This window comes from Entelurus aequoreus, linkage group LG19 (assembly GCF_033978785.1).
Source record: "Entelurus aequoreus isolate RoL-2023_Sb linkage group LG19, RoL_Eaeq_v1.1, whole genome shotgun sequence".
Lineage (NCBI taxonomy): Eukaryota > Metazoa > Chordata > Actinopteri > Syngnathiformes > Syngnathidae > Entelurus > Entelurus aequoreus.
In genome coordinates, this window is record NC_084749.1 from 46,653,244 (window position 1) to 46,673,159 (window position 19,916).

The window sequence follows — 19,916 nt, forward strand, 5'->3', positions numbered from 1 at the left end:
CTTGGCCCTGCACTCTTTAGTATTTACATGCTGCCGCTGGGTGACATCATACGCAAGTACGGTGTTAGCTTTCACTGTTATGCTGATGACACTCAACTCTACATGCCCCTAAAGCTGACCAACACGCCGGACTGTAGTCAGCTGGAGGCGTGTCTTAATGAAATTAAACAATGGATGTCCGCTAACTTTTTGCAACTCAACGCTAAGAAAACGGAAATGCTGATTATCGGTCCTGCTAGACACCAACATCTATTTAATAATACCACCTTAACATTTGACAACCAAACAATTAAACAAGGAGACTCGGTAAAGAATCTGGGTATTATCTTCGACCCAACTCTCTCGTTTGAGTCACACATTAAGAGTGTTACTAAAACGGCCTTCTTTCATCTCCGTAATATCGCTAAAATTCGTTCCATCTTGTCCACTAGCGACGCTGAGATCATTATTCATGCGTTCGTTACGTCTCGTCTCGATTACTGTAACGTATTATTTTCGGGCCTCCCTATGTCTAGCATTAAAAGATTACAGTTGGTACAAAATGCGGCTGCAAGGCTTTTGACAAAAACAAGAAAGTTTGATCATATTACGCCTATACTGGCTCACTTGCACTGGCTTCCTGTGCACTTAAGATGCGACTTTAAGGTTTTACTACTTACGTATAAAATATTACACGGTTTAGCTCCAGCCTATCTCGCCGATTGTATTGTACCATATGTCCCGACAAGAAATCTGCGTTCAAAGAACTCCGGCTTATTAGTGATTCCCAGAGCCAAAAAAAAGTCTGCGGGCTATAGAGCGTTTTCTATTCGGGCTCCAGTACTCTGGAATGCCCTCCCGGTAACAGTTAGAGATGCTACCTCAGTAGAAGCATTTAAGTCCCATCTTAAAACTCATTTGTATAATCTAGCCTTTAAATAGACCCCCCCTTTTTTAGACCAGTTGATCTGCCGTTTCTTTTCTTCTCTCCTCTTCTCCCCTGTCCCTTGCGAGGGGGAGTCGCATAGGTCCGGTGGCCATGGATGAAGTGCTGGCTGTCCAGAGCCGGGACCCCGGGTGGACCACTAGCCTGTGCATCGGTTGGGGACATCTCTGCGCTGCTGACCCGTCTCCGCTCGGGATGGTTTCCTGTTGGCCCCGCTGTGGACTGGACTCCCGCTGATGTGTTGGATCCACTGTGGACTGGACTTTCACAATGTTATGTCAGACCCACTCGACATCCGTTGCTTTCGGTCTCCCCTAGAGGGGGGGGGTTACCCACATATGCGGTCCTCTCCAAGGTTTCTCATAGTCATTCACCGACGTCCCACTGGGGTGAGTTTTTCCTTGCCCGTATGTGGGCTCTGTACCGAGGATGTCGTTGTGGCTTGTACAGCCCTTTGAGACACTTGTGATTTAGGGCTATATAAATAAACATTGATTGATTGATTGAATAATTCATAATAACATTGATTTTGATTAAATATAATGTTTTGAGCAATGACAGTTTGAAAGAAAAAAAACCAGCTTTGTTTTATTAGTCAACATTGCAACTTTTTCTAAATTACATTTAAAGGCCTACTGAAAGCCACTACTACCGACCACGCAGTCTGATAGTTTATATATCAATGATGAAATCTTAACATTGCAACACATGCCAATACGGCCGGGTTAACTTATAAAGTGCAATTTTAAATTTCCCGGGAAATATCCGGCTGAAACGTCTCGGTATGATGACGTATGCGCGTGACGTAGCCAGTTAAACGGAAGTATTGGTACCCTGTAGAATCCTATACAAAAAGCTCTGTTTTCATTTCATAATTCCACAGTATTCTGGACATCTGTGTTGGTGAATCTTTTGCAATTTGTTTAATGAACAATGAAGGCTGCAAATAAGAAAGTTGTAGGTGGGATCGGTGTATTAGCGGCGGACTACAGCAACACAACCGGAGGACTTTGTTGGAGAGCAGACGCGCTAGCCGGTGACCTAACCTTGACTTCCTACGTCTCCGGGACGCCAACCGCATCTGTGATCGGGTGAAGTCCTTCGTCGCACCGTCGATCGCTGGAACGCAGGTGAGCACGGGTGTTGATGAGCAGATGAAGGCTGGCTGGCATAGGTGGAGAGCTAATGTTTTTAGCATAGCTCTGTGAGGTCCGGTTGCTAAATTAGCTTCATTGGCGTCGTTAGCACAGCATTGTTAACCTTCGCCAGCCTGGAAAGCATTAACCGTGTATTTACATGTCCACGGTTTAATAGTATTGTTGGTTTTCTATCTATCCTTCCAGTCAGGGGTTTATTTCTTTTGTTTCTATATGCAGTTAAAGCACAATGCTATCACGTTAGCTCGTAGCTAAAGTGTTACACCGATGTATTGTCGTGGAGATAAAAGTCACTGTGAATGTCCATTTCGCGTTCTCGACTCTCATTTTCAAGAGGATATAGTATCCGAGGTGGTTTAAAATACAAATCCGTGATCCACAATAGAAAAAGGGGAGAGTGTGGAATCCAATGAGCCAGCTTGTACCTAAGTTACGGTCAGAGCGAAAAAAGATATGTCTTGAACTGCACTCTAACGTTTCCTCATCCACAAATCTTTCATCCTCGCTCAAATTAATGGGGAAATCGTCGCATTCTCGGTCCGAATCGCTCTCACTTCTGGCCGCCATCACTGTAAACAATAGGGAACTTTGCGGAAATGTTCAGCTGACTACGTCACGCTCCTTCCGGTAGGGGCAAGGCTTTTTTTTGTCAGATACCAAAAGTTGCGATCTTTATCGTGGTTGTTCTATACTAAATCCTTTCAGCAAAAATATGGCAATAATGCGAAATGATCAAGTATTACACATAGAATAGATCTGCTATCCTCGTTTAAATAAAAAAAATGTATTTCAGTAGGCCTTTAACCTTTTTTATTTCACTTTTGTTATGTTTTTGTTTATTTTAATAGTATTTTTATAATGTGCCGTGGGTCTTTAAAAAATTAGCTGTGGGCCGAAATGGCCTCCGGGGCACACGTTTGACAAACGAACCGGAACCCCCGTACCGAAACGGTTCAATACAAATACACGTACCGTTACACCCCTAATGTTTACTGGTTAGTATGAGTGTGAGACACTTGCACAGCAGAAAATTAATTTTCTTGAAAAGTGAAACATTTGTTATCCTGGCATTAATAGTACCATGATTCTGTTTGGTATCCATCCTTAGTTAAAACTAATATATTTTTCCAAAAACAAAATCTGGTTTAGTGTTCCTTAGGATGACATTTTTATACAGCATGATTATAAAACACTATTACCTTAAAGTAAGATTCACATTCAGAATGTTCCATCCTTCTATATATGATAGTTGGAGTTGCAGACAACTTCATTACTGCTAAACAGCAGTTTTCAGTAATGTCACAGAAGATGCAGGATTTGCTTTAACATTTAAGTGGTGAAACTTCCTATAAGAGGACAGCTGTAGTGCTGTATTCTGAGGATCATGTTATATTTAATTTGAATTTTTTTTCCCCAATTGTATTTTATTTTTTTAAATGGTCCTCAGTAGTCTCGTACAAATTTGTGTGAATTATGCAAAATTATTTAAATTTGGTCCCCATGAACCATATTAACTCTTTTTCCCCAGGGTCCCCAGTAAGAATGATCAGCACATTACTTCATCAATCCAGATATTTAAAGACGTGTATGAGGTAACTGGGCAGTGGCCATTTTACACCATTTTGTTTATGCCTCCACAACCTGTAGAAAGGGTGGTCCCCACAAGTGATGATCAAAAACTTGGTCCCCATTCCAAAAGATAACCAGTATGTATGTGTGTGTGTGTGTGTGTGTGTGTGTGTGTGTGTGTGTGTGTGTGTGTGTGTGTGTGTGTGTGCTTACCTGTACAAGGAAGATGATAAGAAAATAAAAGTTGGCTATCCTTCTGAACTGTTCGAACAAATTCTTGGGGACAAAATTCCAAATGGTATACTGCAATAAAAGGAGAAAACAACATTTTGATGTTAAAGTACATCCACATTGCAGACATGTTGCCTCCAATCCACTGCAGATAATCGCATGCTTCTTGCTCACGTAATCACAACATTTTGTTTCGGTGGCATCACTAATTGTCACGGTAATGACACCCGTGTTTTATCAGGTGTTCAATTGTCTGCTACTGGACGTTAATATTGCCATGTTTTGAATGTTGTTTTGATTTTAAAATTGCTCATTATGAGCTTGGATAGTAGTCTGTTTATTTAAATTCTTATTATTTATCTTTATTACTTATGGGATTTATTTTTATTCCATATTTGTTTCCACTACCGCACCTTAAATTGGAGTCCTTAATCTCGTTATATGCAAATATAATGACAATAAAGTCCATTTTATTCTATTCTATTTTAGCCAAAGCGGCTGTATGTAGCAAGTAAACTACGTCAGACTAGCAGCTAGAGTTGCAAAATTCCGGGAATATTCAAAATTGGACGGGAATATATGGGAATTAACGGGAATTAATGGGAAATTAATGGTAATAAACATTCAATACAACATGCTACATCGTGCAGCATGATTATTAGCTAAATCAACCTGATTTAATGCAATTCAGTAGAATTTCGACCTTGCACAGTGCATTCCTCCAGCACATGGGCAATGCACAGATAATTCCCAGCATGCTACACACTACAGCAGGGCTTTTGAGGCCACAATAGTATTTGAGCCCAAGGACTTCATCCAGTCAGGTAAGTGTTGATGATATTACTGGGGTAAATATATTTGATCTATGGCATTTAAGTTTAATACAGGTTGTTACTGTATGACTGTAGACTACTCCAGCAGACTTCCACTCAAGCTAGCTAGCTGTTCCTTGTTAAATGATTTTGGGGCCAATATCTCTAGCTAGCTAGGTTTATGTACCACCACAGTCTCATAATGAACCGAAAATATTTCTCCGTTAGCCGTGATGCTAATTTTCTCTATGTTAAATCCCATTCATTTATGCTAACGTTAGCGATCCGAATTGACCTTTTTTGTGATGTGTAAAGTTCAACTAGCAAATACTAAATCAAAAGGTGTAGTTTCCTCTGCCTTCTGTTCTGCTAGCCATTTTGTTGTCAAACAAGAATGTAGGTTATAGTTTGATTTAGCCTGCTGATTGACTGTTCATTTATTCATCTAGCCTATTTCTATTCATTTGTCCATCAGTCAAATATTTTTAAAGACTACTCCAATTGTTTAGTTGACTATTTATATCTGTGTGTGGCATTGCATTAGTGTTTTACAAGAATAAATAAATACAAACAGAATAATGCCACATATGACGTGTGGAGACATTTCACCCCAACCAATGTAGGCGGAAAGGCTGTGTACATTTGCAAATACTACGTCAAAAATACCACAAAGATGCAGCAGCATATAGACAAGTGCCCAATAATATGTCATTATTGTAATTCCCCATTAATTCCCATATATTCCCATTAATTCCCATGGACGATATCCAACTTTAAATAATCAAAAAATGGTCAATATTTCCAAACTTCTCGAGCTTAAATTCCCGTGGTAAATTTCCGGAAATTTACCGGAAACTTTCCACCCCTTTGAAACCCTACTAGCAGCAAACAAACTTCACTACAATTTACTACACTTCATTAATCATTAGTTAGTTTACTTTTAGAATTTATATTAGCCATGTTACGAATGATATTTTTGTATTGTAAAGTCGCTCATTATGAAGACCTAGGTAACGCAACTACAGTAAATATTATAGAATAGAATAGAATAGAATAGAAAGTACTTTATTGATCCCTGGGGGAAATTCAGCACCACAGTTCGCTCACAATAAACAATAAACACTTAGATATTTTTTACATGTGAATAATATAAATATAGTGTTATACAGCATTATTCACATGTGAATAATATAAATACAGTCTATTATACAGCATTATTCACATGTGAATAATATAAATACAGTCTATTATACAACATTATTCACATGTGAATAATATAAATACAGTCTATTATACAGCATTATTCACATGTGAATAATATAAATACAGTCTATTATATATTCAAATACAGTCAAAAAGGAACATATGGATTATACAGTCTGAGGGCTGTCGGTATGAAGGACTTATGGATACTGTGTTGTTCGCTTTTAATGGCTTATTATCTGTCTAATAATAACACACACTAAGCAAAGAGGGGTGATGATATAGCGGGAAACAAGTTGCGTCTCATTTCTTAGGGCGTTTTTTTTTTTTACCACTATGTCTTGGCCCTCTGTTTCGAGGGGGAACGGCTGGGGGTAAAACAAAGGGGCATACAATTGGGATCCAGCCTTAGTATTTGGCAGAAAACACCTTTGTTTGCAAGCACAGAGATACCACATTTCTTGTAGTTGGTCACCAGGGTTGCACACATCTAAGGAAAGACTTTTGTCCACTCCTCTTTTCAGACACTCTTCAAATCCGTGTCCAAATTATTTTCTTTTTCATAAATCTTCTTGCTGATTGTAGCCTATTACAGTCCTGTGCAGGTCTACAATCGTTCCCCTGAGGCCTTTTCTCAACACTTTGGTCTTGCCCAGGGTGTTGGAAGGATTTAAATAGAAGACATTGATTTGAGTTGAGCATATGAGTACTGGACTTTCCTAAAATTGTATTTACCACATAATTTCCCCAATGTGGGATAAAGTATATCCTACCTTACTACAACTACTACTTATGTGCCTTAATCAAATACTAATTAATAAATAACCTTTATTTTATGTCCGTATTTCGGAATATTTTAAATCTCCTGTCGCTTTCTGATGATTATCCTACAATAAATATAATTCTGGACTGTTCATATATTAAAAAGGTGCAAACATACCCTGTCCTTTGAAAAGCTACACTACTATTTGTCAGAATAATTGTATCTAAGTTATCACAAAACTTTGTGTTACATTGAGTTCAGCTCGCCCGGCGAGAAGACAAAAGCTGCCTTTGATCCTACCAAGAAGAAGGCTTGTAAAACTCCACTGTGTAGGATGGGAAGCAACATGGTGTTCTGTTTCTTTGATGTATTGTAATCCACAGAAAGATTTTGTCTTGACCCGAGAACTACAAAGTGGAGAGGAAGCAGGACCAGACTCCCCTCCAGGTGACCTTTTCTTTGAACTGCTTTACGACCTTTTCTTTGAACTGTTTGTAACCAAAGGCGATGGCTGTTTACGACCCCTCTCCCTTAGAAACAGCTGTTGCCATGTAATCAAGGAAAGTCCAAATAAAAGAGGAGGCGTACAATCTTTCGTCAGAGCGTGTTGGAACACTGTACAAGTGTACAGGTGTATGCGCTCTCCTCAATTGAGCCAAATCTAATTCTGTCTCTGTTTAATTCCTTGCTTCTTGTCTTGTTTAATAGACGTCATCAGTGTTTGAACCTGACACTATTATTAACTGGTTGCAAAAATGTGAGGGTTGTTACTTTTTTTGAGATACTACATATAGACCATTACTGACAACCACATTTAAACACGATAAGACAAGTACAAATAGACAACACAGAAAAAAAATACCTTGGATGAAATAATTCTGTTATCAGCAAAACGTTGAGGTATGTAGTGGCCATGCTGGGGAAAGCGGTTCGCAACGTAAATTGTCCTGGTGTCACTTTGATGGGGGGGGTCAAAGCCCTAGAAACAGCAAAACAGAGAGCCAGAGATTAAGAGAGAAAAAAATGTGGAACAGAAGACAGAACAGTGGGGGAAAATAATAAAATACATAAGGTTATTTACATGAACCCTCAACCAGCATGTTTCCTAAAATGCATTATGCCATACTATATTACGTTTTTGAAGTCACTTTGTTAGACAGTCTGAAAAGCTCACAGTTACAGCGAGCTACAAGGTTAGTCAAATATTAATTTCCACACCAGTTACACTACATATTGTCGCTTATTTATTTATTTATTTCTGAGCACCCACGTATCACAGTTTGAATATGGGTTATGGCGGCATAAAAACACAAACAAAAATATTGACTCAAAAATTCTGAGATCCGAATAATGAGGTGTAACCAATGGCACATTAACTACAATACTGTGTGTATGCTCGATGGCCTTGTACAACATTGAAAAGACCACAAGTGCAGACACCAAGCTAGTTGTCAAATAAAAAGTTAGTAATTCAATTACATTTTTGGTAAAGTTACGCCAACTAGACTTTAATTACTTTTTTAAAGTGATTTTCAGACCACCGCCTGTCACGCAGTTGGCAGGTTGGTGTACCTGGCTAAAAACTTTGCGTGTATGTCCTATAATAATGTTTAGCTATATAAAAAAAAACAGTTAAAGGTCAATTATTTTCATGTTGCTGAAGACATTACACATGTCCTCTTCAACCACAACAAAAATTGAGCTGTTTGGCCCCAATACCCAGCAATATGTTTGGAGGAGAAAAGGTGAGGCCTTTAATCCCAGGAACACCATCCCTACCGTCAAGCATGGTGGTGGTAGTATTATGCTCTGGGCCTGTTTTGCTGCCAATGGAACTGGTGCTTTACAGAGAGTAAATGGGACAATGAAAAAGGAGGATTACCTCCAAATTCTTCAGGACAAGCTAAAATCATCAGCCCGGAGGTTGGATCTTGGGCGCAGTTGGGTGTTCCAACAGGACAATGACCCCAAACACACGTCAAAAGTGGTAAAGGAATGGCTAAATCAGGCTAGAATGAAGGTTTTAGAATAGCCTTCCCAAAGTCCTGACTTAAACGTGTGGACAATGCTGAAGAAACAAGTCCATGTCAGAAAACCAACAAATTTAGCTGAACTGCACCAATTTTGTCAAGAGGAATGGTCAAAAATTCCAGCAGAAGCTTGTGGATGGCTACCAAAACGCCTTATTGCAGTGAAACTTGCCAAGGGACATGTAGACCCATAATAAATTCATAAAAGAACCAAACTTCATGAATGTTTTTTGTGACCAACAAGTATGTGCTCCAATCACTCAATCACAAAAAACTAAGAGTTGCAGAAATGATTGGAAACTCAAGACAGCCATGATTGTGTTCTTTACAAGCGTATGTAAACTTTTGATCGCGACTGTATATATATATATATATATATATATATATATATATATATATATATATATATATATATATATATATATATATGTGTGTGTGTGTGAGTGTGTGTATATATAATGTGTACATTAATTGAGTGTTCATAATGAAATAGTAGTATTTCATTTCTACTATTTTTTTATTTAGTAGCACCGGGTGCGACTAGTGGAAAGGCTAAGCATACAGGTCTCCTGTTAACAAACAAACTCCCGCTAGAAAGCAGCATTGATTAGGACAATGCATATTGATCAACATATGAGCAAAAGCATCACAGTAAATGTGTCTGAATTAGCTACAATTTATGTCTGTTATAAAAAGAACCAACTTAATAAAGATTAGAATTTTGCTATGAATAAGATGCAGTACACTTGTTTTTTTGATCAAATAAAAGCAAAACTTATTCTACATTATCGCTGTCATTTGTATTCATCCATCCATCCATCCATTTGTCCCTTTTTGGGGTCGCGGGGGGTGCCGGAGCCTATCTCAGCTGCATTCGGGTAGAAGGCGGGGTACACCCTGAACAAGTCGCCACCTCATCGCAGATTTGTATTCATTAGTTTAAAAAGTAAAGAAAAAATTGGATTAAAAAAATTGGAAATCCAATTTTTTGTAAAAAAAAAAATCTGATGTTTTATTATTTTTAGGCCATGCCGCCGAGGGATACGGTGGATGGAATTAAATGTTAAATCCAGTCAGAGTAGATTGACAAATGTCATGACGTGTTAGCGATGTAGCATTGCAGCTTAACCAGACTAATTGTCGATGAGATGAACAGACTGTGAATACTTGCTATATTCTTGCAGGGATGTACATAGCCAGCTGGAGAGGGCAAGGAGTTGAGGCAGACCTGGGCAAAATACGGCCCGTTAAGATTTTCAATCCGGCCCGCTGGACGCTCTACATCATTTGTATTTTAGACCTTTAACATCAAAACTGTCGCCGCCATTTTGATGTGCAGTGCTGTTTTTAAATGACCGTAAGTCTTCAACTGGTGGCCATGGATGAAGTGCTGGCTGTCCAGAGTCGAGACCCGGGTTTGGACCGCTCGCCTGTGCATCGGTTGGGGACATCTCTGCGCTGCTGACCCGTCTCCGCTCGGGATGGTCTCCTGCTGGCCCCACTATGGACTGGACTCTCACTATTATGTTAGATCCACTATGGACTGGACTTTCGCAATATTATGCTAGACCCACTCTACGTCCATTGCATCCGGTCTCCCCACTGGGTTGTGAGTTTTTCCTAGCCCTTATGTGGGCTCTGAACCGAGGATGTCGTTGTGGCTTGTGCAGCCCTTTGAGACACTGATTTAGGGCCATATAAATAAACATTGATTGAAACATTGAACTATAGAAAGTATTTCAATGGTTGAAATCTGTGCTTTTGAGTGTTTTTTACGAGTTATCACGGTAATCGAGCAGCTCAGACCAGGAACAAAGCAGAGAGGGCGGGGTTTGTTTTCAGAGCAGCCAGCCCAAAACACACGTGTCAGGAACAGATGCCGAAGCAAATTTTTACAAGAAACGTCTGCATAAAAGTGATAATATATCATATTGTAGGTGTTTGTTACACTTGTTTGTTTGTTACATTTTTGTTGTTTTGCTTGATTGTAAAATATGTCTATCGAGGAGCTGGTCTGAGAAGTGAAAGAAGAGTGACGTTTATATGTTGTTAATATTCAGTATTTTATTATTCATAGTTAATATTGTAAATCCCCCCCTTTTTTTTTTATCCATCCATCCATCTTCAACCGCTTATCCGGAATCGGCTCGCAGGGACAACAGCTCCAGCAGAGACCCCCAGACTTCCCTCTCCAGAGCAACATTAGCAACTTCCTCCTGGGGAATCCTGAAGCGTTCCCAGGGCAGAGAGGAGATGTAATCACCCCATCCGGTCCTTGGCCTGCCGCGGGGTCTCCTCCCAGTGGGACGTGCAATGAGGACCTCCCTAGGGAGACGCTCGTGAGGCATCCGCACGAGATGCCCGAACCACCTAAGCTGGCTCCTTTTCAAGCGAAGGAGCAGCGGCTCTACTCCGAGTCTCTGACTGAACTTCTCACCCTATCTCTAAGGGAGATGCCAGCCACCCTTCTGAGGAAACTCATTTCGGCCGCTTGTATCCGCGATCTTATTCTTTCGGTCACCACCCACACTTCATGACCATTGGTGAGAGTAGGAATGTGGATAGCTCGGTAGACCGAGAGCTTTGCCTTGTGGCTCAGCTCTCGTTTTGTCACAACAGTGCGGCAGAGAGACTGCAATACTGCCCCAGCTGCTCCGATTCTCCGGCTGATTTCCTTCTCCATCTTTCCATCTTTGTGATTTTCATGGACAGGATTTCTAGGCAGAGTCGTGACCATGGCGGAGAGGGTATACGTCTCGGGGAACTAAAGGTTGCGTCACTGCTTTTTGCAGATGATGTGGTCCTGATGGCACCTTCGGTTCGTGACCTTCGGCTCTCACTGGATCGGTCCGCAGCCGAGTGTTCAGCGGCTGGAATGAGGATCAGCATCTCCAAATCTGAGGCCATGGTTCTCAGCAGGAAACCGATGGTTTGTACAGTCCAGGTAGAGAACGAGACTCTGTCCCAGGTGGAGGAGTTTAAGTATCTCGGGGTCATTTTGGGTGTCCAATTCAGTAAAAAACTGAAGTTCCGTTCCGTTTTTTTGAGGGGGTCCGTCATAACTTTTTTAGAATTCTATTGGACGTGGTGACTTTTGGTACTAGTGTTCCTGGTAAAAAGGGGCCCAAACACACATACTGTACAGCAGATTTTTACAGCTAAATGTGTATATATCATTTATACACACATACACATTGGCCCCCCAGACACATTTTTTCTCTCAATGTGGCCCCCCGAGTCAAAATATTTGCCCAGCTCTGAGTTGAGGGGTTCATTCGCATTCAATAAGACCCACCTTGGAAAACGCCTCATTTTCGGAGACACTCAGAGTGGCTTGAAGATGGCAAGAAAGCTCAAATTTGGCAACATGTTGACCAAAGCATCACCAACACACATTTTAGATGTTGATTAAAGATCATGTTATGACCCCTTTAAATTACCTAACATTTATATGACTTAAATATTACAAGTAAAAGTATTTTGAAGCATCACTTATTTCCATGCATACGGACGTCGCTGGAGTCCCTCTATGTCATCAACCCTCGCCGTTTGCCAGCAGTGACATAAGGCAGATGCGTCATATATTTGTTTACTTTTAAGATGCCATCACACGCCATGTTTGGCTTTCCTTGTGCTCTTTGTATTTATTTATTTTTGTCTTTATTGAGAAGAAGACAGCGGTTTTTGGCGAAATATGCAAGTGCTGGCGCATCAGCTTGAGGTAAGCAAAATGTGTTTTATTGAGTGAATGCTCTATAGCATTCACACATATGGTTTTCTACACAAAAAATAATCTATTTAAAGTTATTATTATTATTCTTCTCTAGATTTTGGTGCGCTCTACCTGCCACATTTTTCACCCGATTCAAACCGTTCCAACTTCAAACTGTTCAGCCTATTCGGGAATTGCGGGTTTTCCCTTGACAACTTCCAAAAATTCCCAGAATTCCAGGTTTTCCGGGACATTTTTCCCATTCAAAATAAATTGGCCATTTTTCAAACTTCCACCATTTCCACATTTTTCAACATATTCAAACCATTCCACCTTCAACACATTCCACCATTCTGGAAATTCCGACTACCCATTTTCCAAGTTAAAAAAAATTCCATGATTTTCCAGAATTCCTGGTTTTCCAAAGCCCTAATACCACCCTTTTTTCTGGCGACTACTCCTTCCACATTTTTCAATGCATTTCAACCGTTCCACCGTCGAAACATTCCTCTTAATCAGGACAAAAAACTAAGTTGTTTTTTGAACTGTAAAAATTCCCGGTTTTCCCGAAATTCCGTAATACCATTTCTCAATTCAAAATGTTACTACTTCAACATTTCTCGACCGATTTTAAAAATTTCGACATCAAGTTTTTTTTACCATTTTCAATAAAATTCCCGCTTTTGCCGAAATTCCCAATTTTTTCTGAAATTCCCATTGAAATCAATGGGACATTCTTCAAACTTCCACCATTTCTACATTGTTCAACCTATTCAAACCATTCCACCTTCAACACATTCCACCATTCTGGAAATTCAAACTTCCCTTTTTCAAAGTTAAAAAAAAATTCCAAGATTTTCCAGAATTCCTGGTTTTCCAAAGCCCTATTAGCACCCTTTTTTCTGGCGACTATTTCTTCCACATGTTTCAACGCATTTCAACCATTCCACCGTCGAAACATTCATCTTAATCAGGACAAAAAACTAAGTTGTTTTTTGAACTGTAAAAATTCTCGGTTTTCCCGAAATTCCAGGAATTCCGTAAAACCATTTCTCAATTCAAAATGTTACTACTTAAACATTTCTCGACCGTTTTGAAAATTGAACATCAAGTTTTTTACCATTTTCAATAAAATTCCCGATTTTGCCGAAATTCCCAATTTTTTATGAAATTCCCATTGAAATCAATGGGACATTCTTCAAAGTTCCACAACTTCCACATTTTCCATCTGACTCAAACTGTTCCTACTTCCAAGTATTCAGCCTGTTAAGGAATTGTGTGCTCTACTTCAACAATTACAAAAAAAAAAATCCGGATTTCCCATAATTCCTTTTTTTTTTGTTGCATTTTCCCCATTCAAAATGAATTGGCTATTTTTCAAACTTCCACAATTCCCACATTCCTCAACCCATTCCACCTTTAACACATTCCACCATTCTGGTAATTCAAACTACCCTTTTTCCAAGTTAAAAAAAACTCTAGATATTCTCATTTCTTACTGATTTAAACAATTCTAACACCAACCAATTCAGCTCATTTAGGACATTCATGCTCCTAATCATTTTCAAAAAATCCCACTTTTCCCCAAATTTCCAGGAAGTTCCAATTGAAATGAATGGGACATTTTCCCAAGTTGCACAATTCAAACATTTATCAACCTATTCAAACCATTCATACATTAACACATTCCACTAATCCTGGACATTCAAACTAACACTTTTCCAAGTTCCAAACCAAATTCCGGTTTTCCTGGAAATTCAAACTCTTCAACATTCAAACCATTCCAACGTTCAAACCATTTCTACATTCAATTAACATTTCAGTTCAGCGTCAGCTCTTCAACATTCAAACCATTCCAACATTCAAACTATTCTTACATTCATACTACATTCTGTCAGCATTTCAGTTCAACTTCAGCATTGGAGCATTCACACGCAATTCCTTCAGGAATTGCCTCATCTAGTTGTGTATTTGTGTTTGAAGCCAATATTCGTGCAGTAGCAAATGTTTGAAGTCTGACTAAATAAAAATCATTATTATGCTTATTGTTTACATTTGTACGCTTCCCTGGGTTTCTGGTCTGCCATCTTTCTCCTCACGCTCGATAGTGTAGGGAGTTCTGCAAGCTCACTTCGCTTCGAGGGAGATACTTCGCCCTTTTCCCCAATAGCCTGCTCAGTGGCCTAGTGGTTAGAGTGTCTGCCCTGAGATCGGTAGATTGTGAGTTCAAACTCCGGCTGAGTCATACCAAAGACTATAAAAATAGGACCCATTACCTCCCTGCTTGACACTCAGCATCAAGGGTTGGAATTGGGGGTTTAATCAACAAAAATGATTCCCGGGCGCGACCACTGCTGCTGCCCTCACCTCCCAGGGGGTGATCAAGGGTGATGGGTCAAATGGAGAGAATAATTTCTGGTTACCAGTACATGTTATATAGACCACAAGGAAGTGTTTTCAATTTAGAAAATAAATCACTTTAATGCACCTTTTGTATGAAAACAGACCTGAATAGATCAGCTTTTTGGCAGTGCGCCTTAAAATTCGGTGCACCCTATGGTCTGGAAAATACAGTACTATTGATAACATTCAATTATAACTGTTATATACAAATTGAGCTAAAAGTGAACTTAATCCGTTAATAAACACTAATAGTTACTGTTCTGGTACCAGATTGCCACTACACTGAGGCCATGTCTACACTAAGTCGTTTAACCCCTTAAACAAATAATTATTTAGCCTAAGCCCCGTTTCAGCCACACTAAAGCAGCGTTTAAGGTCCCCCTCCTCGGACAAATTTTTACACGGGTAAGTGTGCCGTGTATTTCTTGAATCTCCGGCACTTAGCTCTGTATGGACTCATTGATCGTTTACACCATACTTGCCAACCTTGAGACCTCCAATATCGGGAGGTGGGAGAGGGGAAGGGGGGCATGTTTGGGGCGGGGGGCGTGGTTGGGGCGTGGTTAAGAGGAGAGTATATTTACAGCTAGAATTCACCAAATCAAGTATTTCATATATATGTATATATATATGTATGAAAAACTTGACTTTCAGTGAATTCTAGCTATATATTTTTTATTTTATTTTATTATACATATAAATAAAAGACATACTTGAATTTCAATGTTCTGCAGGCTATCCAGTAGGTGGCATTATTGTCCTGTTTAAGAGTGTCACAACATTGCTGTTTACGGCAGACGAACTGCTTTACGGTAGACTAAACGTGACTGCTGTTGTTGTGTGTTGTTACCGCGCTGGGAGGACGTTAATGAAACTGCCTAACAATAAACCCACATAAGAAACCAAGAACTCTCTCTCCTTGTTGTGCACTCTACTCTCTAAAAGCCGTAGATGTTATGACGTCATTGGGCAGGCAAGCTGCTGGGAAAGCGGACGTGAGAACGGCTGTCCCCACTCAGGTCCGTATTTAGCTGGAGGGGGCGTGGCCTCCAGCTCCAGCTGAATACCGGGAGTTTGTCGGGAGAAAATCTCTGCCGGGAGGTTGTCGAGAGAGGCGCTGAATACCGGGATTCTCCCGCTAAAAACGGGAGGGTTGGCAAGTATGGTTTACACACCGAGTTCGGAGAGGAAGTGACGGCAGAAAGACCGCGCCCACACAGGAAGTGACGCCACAGCCAGCTTCATAACAACCGGAGCTAAAAAGATGGAGGCGAGTGATCCAGACATGCCCGTGTTTCTCTTTCTTCTACATGCACAGACGCTTGTGGAAATCACACATGAATACCTTCAAGGCCTACTGAAAGTCACTACTACCGACCACGCAGTCTGATAGTTTATATATCAATGATGAAATCTTAACATTGCAACACATGCCAATACGGCCGGGTTAACTTATAAAGTGCAATTTTAAATTTCCCGGGAAACTTCCGCTTGAAAACGTCTATGTATGATGACGTATGCGCGTGACGTCACGACGGCAACGGAAGTATTCGGACCCGTCGATGTATTGTCGTGGAGATAAAAGTCACTGTGAATGTCCATTTCGCGTTCTCGACTCTCATTTTAAAGAGGATATAGTATCCGAGGTGGTTTAAAATACAAATCCGTGATCCACAATAGAAAAAGGAGAGAGTGTGGAATCCAATGAGCCCTTTTACCTAAGTTACGGTCAGAGTGAAAAAAGATACACCCTGCACTACACTCTAGTCCTTCACTCTAACGTTCCTCATCCACGAATCTTTCATCCTCGCTCAAATTAATGGGGTAATCGTCGCTTTCTCGGTCCGAATCAGTCTCGCTCCATTGTAAACAACGGGGAATTGTGAGAAATCCTTCCTCCTGTGACGTCACGCTACTTCCGGTATAAGCAAGGCTTTTTTTTATCAGCGACCAAAAGTTGCGAACTCTATCGTCGTTGTTCTATACTAAATCCTGTCAGCAAAAATATGGCAATATCGCGAAATGATCAAGTATGACACATAGAATGGATCTGCTATTCCTGTTTAAATAAAAAAAATTCATTTCGGTAGGCCTTTAATTAGAAGTCCCAGCATTTTTCTGTCTACCTAGAAGACCCAGAGAGGGGTCATTTGGCCCGACGCTTTTCCAGAATACACTAATCACTCATTTTGTTATGGTAATGAGGCTGTTAGGGGCAGTTTGTCTAGGTAGACAGAAAAATTATACATGTGGGAAATGCCGAAAGGAGCAATGGCAGTGCCAGGATTGTGAGTGACTGCTCAAATGTATGTCAGTCACGTTTACATGGACATGGTTTTTCATTCTTTGTAAATATGCTTTTTTCTTTGTAAATTTTTTTTTTTAAACTATTTTTGGCACACAAAAATAACAATTGCTTCTGCAACAACCCTCCACACCAAAACTGGGAAAACAGTTGCTTTTTCATTCTTTGTAAATATGTTTTGTTTTGTATTTTTTTTAACAATAAATGTCAGAGTGTTGATCCCTTCATTCTGTTGATCCTTGCAAAAACACACACAACCTACCTCAGAACTAAAGCTTGAGCTGTAAGGTCCCCTCCCCCACACAGGCTCAAGTGGCCCCCTGCCGTGTGCCACTAACAGCCACATTTTCATAACAAAAGGAGTGTCCACAGGGGGGACTAGGGGTCAAATGACCCTCTTGTGTGTTTTCTAGGTAAAAATGTCAATTGACCCTTCTCTGGGACTTCGCGTGTTAAGTGAAGGAAACGCGCGATTGCAGATATTACAGATACAACACTTCTCAGACGGCAAAAGAACTTTCCAATATCCGGGTCAGCTGTGATTCTATTTAAGGAGAAACTTGGTCCTTTCCTCCCGTGGGTGTGATACATGCAGTGTGTGACTACAAAGTTTGCTTTATGGATGTGACTGTGAAATGGCCAGGCAGCATGCATGATGCCCGCATCTCGCTAATTCCGCCATTAGCGCGCAGCTGAAAGATGGAACCATCCCCTTGTGTCCCAAACAACTGCTGATATAGATCACTAGATTAATTGTTGTAAAATGTTCTTTATCCCATTGTCTACTTCCTCATGTCGATTAATGATTTTATTCATGTATGATGGCTCAGGTGTGATTCACTACAGTAGGGCCCCACAGCACACTGGATTCCAGTTGATTGAAATACCACCACACTGGATATTGTTCAAAGGAGATACATTTTCATTTAAAAACGTGCACACAAAACACAGCAAACAAATGTAAAATGCACAGCAAACTATTTAAAATATAGCTATTTTAAATAACAACTTCACAGTGAAGTAAATTCATCTACTGGAGAGCTTGGAGCAGATGGACACTCAGGTGGATTTTTATTTTTTTTCCGCGCATGTGTATTAGGTCGCCGGCGGACGCAGGGGCGCGGGGGTCTTAAACGGTGGTGATTTACCCTGGATAACCTTATCCGGCTTAGTGTAAACGGGGCCTAAGAAAGTGAGTGTAAATATGGGTATTGGCATGAAATTATAAAAATAATGGTACAACATCAAGAACATATTTAAACTGGACCACACACACGTTAAGTGAAACAAGTTGCCTGGTTGGACGGAGGTTGCAAGGCTACTAAAAAAACGACATCTTTTCCCGCCGATTAGGACTCATTCAATTGAACCTCTTCCTATATTGCTCTAAATGAGGATTAACGTCGCTTGGAAATATTTGACAAGTACACTGAGTTCGTAACAAGGTCAAAACAAAGTTTTAAGAAAAACTTTTGCGGCAGACCAAGAGTCTAATTAAAATGAACTTAAATGATGAAGACAATTTAGCTGCATGGGGTGGTTCAAACTAATTGACCTAATACAAAGTGGCAGATACTGTTTTAATGGACATAAAGTCCCAAGAAAGTAGGGTCAGAAAAAAAAGCAGGCACCATTTCTTGCACAATCTGATGAACATGAGGCTGAGCAAGAGGTGAATGATATACAGATGTGACTTAAATTCAAGTATAAGTGCATGGATTAGATTAGAGGCCGCCAACCATTGAAGCAAGTAAAGATGTTTAATGTTTAATTCCTTTTCCCCCCTGGTTAAAAATATACCCCTCTGCTTTTCCAACAAAAATTATCCGGATAAATAATGTTCCACAGGAACTAATTTAGTTCCTAAGTAGCAAGGTAGTACTTTGGAAAGTTCCTGATAAACTTTTGAGGGGCGAGCTGTGCTGTCAAACACTGATTGGTTGTACACAGTTGGGGCTAAAACTTTGTATCAAAAATGTCAGCCGCCATTAGAGTATGCAGGGAACCAGGGTTTACCTCACCTGTAATTGTTTGTGGTCCAGTGCCATGGCAAAATAAAAACTGACACACCATAAAAATGAGGGTATTTTACATAAAAACTAGTGTTCTTCCGATACAAACATTTTGGTAACGGTACTGGTACCAATATGTATTTGAATACTTTCCGCTACTTTTCAAAATAAAGGGGACCACAAAAAATGCAGCAAAGCAACAAGAAGTGGACAAACTCTTTACAACATGTTTACAGAGGAATAGTCAGTATTCAGACTGATTTTGAAGCTTCACACTGGGACTGTGACTCGATAACCTTGTTGTTTGAGAGGAGGCAGTAAACGAGCTGAACTAAGATAAAACATCAAATATTAGGCCTGTATCTGCTGTACAGATTTACTTTAGAAAAGAAAACTGTTGGTAGGGCTGGGCGATATATGGAATATACTTGATATATCGCGGGTTTGTGTCTGTGCGATATAGAAAATGACTATATCGTGATATTCGAGTATACGTTCTCACGCAGTTGCTTTTAGCTGCGGGCATTACACTAAAGGGTCTTCTCACTCTTTCTAGTCTCTCCTTCCCACAGAGACATAAAACAAGCACACCTTCTTACATACGTCACATACTGTCGCGCGTGCAACGTCACACGCCCTCACAGAGCAGAGAAGTATAGCGGCATGGTAACGTTAGCTGTGAGTGAGTGGTAATACGAGAGAGAGAAGGTGCAAATCTGGTAACAAATGAAGGAAGAATTAATTCCCAAGAAAAACAGCAGGGGGTCCATCGTCTGGCGGTGGTTTGGCTTCAA

General features: G+C 40.2%; 1 protein-coding gene across 6 annotated transcripts in view; it reads right to left on the bottom strand.

Annotated features, from left to right (window-relative positions):
• The window catches only part of atp11b (ATPase phospholipid transporting 11B), a 114,744-nt gene that overhangs the window by 90,941 nt on the left and 3,887 nt on the right, over nt 1–19,916 (bottom strand). For all 6 annotated transcript variants that reach the window (XR_009822064.1, XR_009822063.1, XR_009822065.1 and 3 more), the window contains exons 2-3: nt 7,523–7,639; nt 3,865–3,954 (exon numbers count right to left, since the gene is read on the bottom strand). Coding sequence is in view for 3 of the 6 variants with exons in the window: in XM_062028601.1 (XP_061884585.1) it covers nt 3,865–3,954; nt 7,523–7,639 (207 nt within the window). In the remaining 3 variants the exon portion in view is untranslated. The remainder of the gene's footprint in view (nt 1–3,864; nt 3,955–7,522; nt 7,640–19,916) is intronic.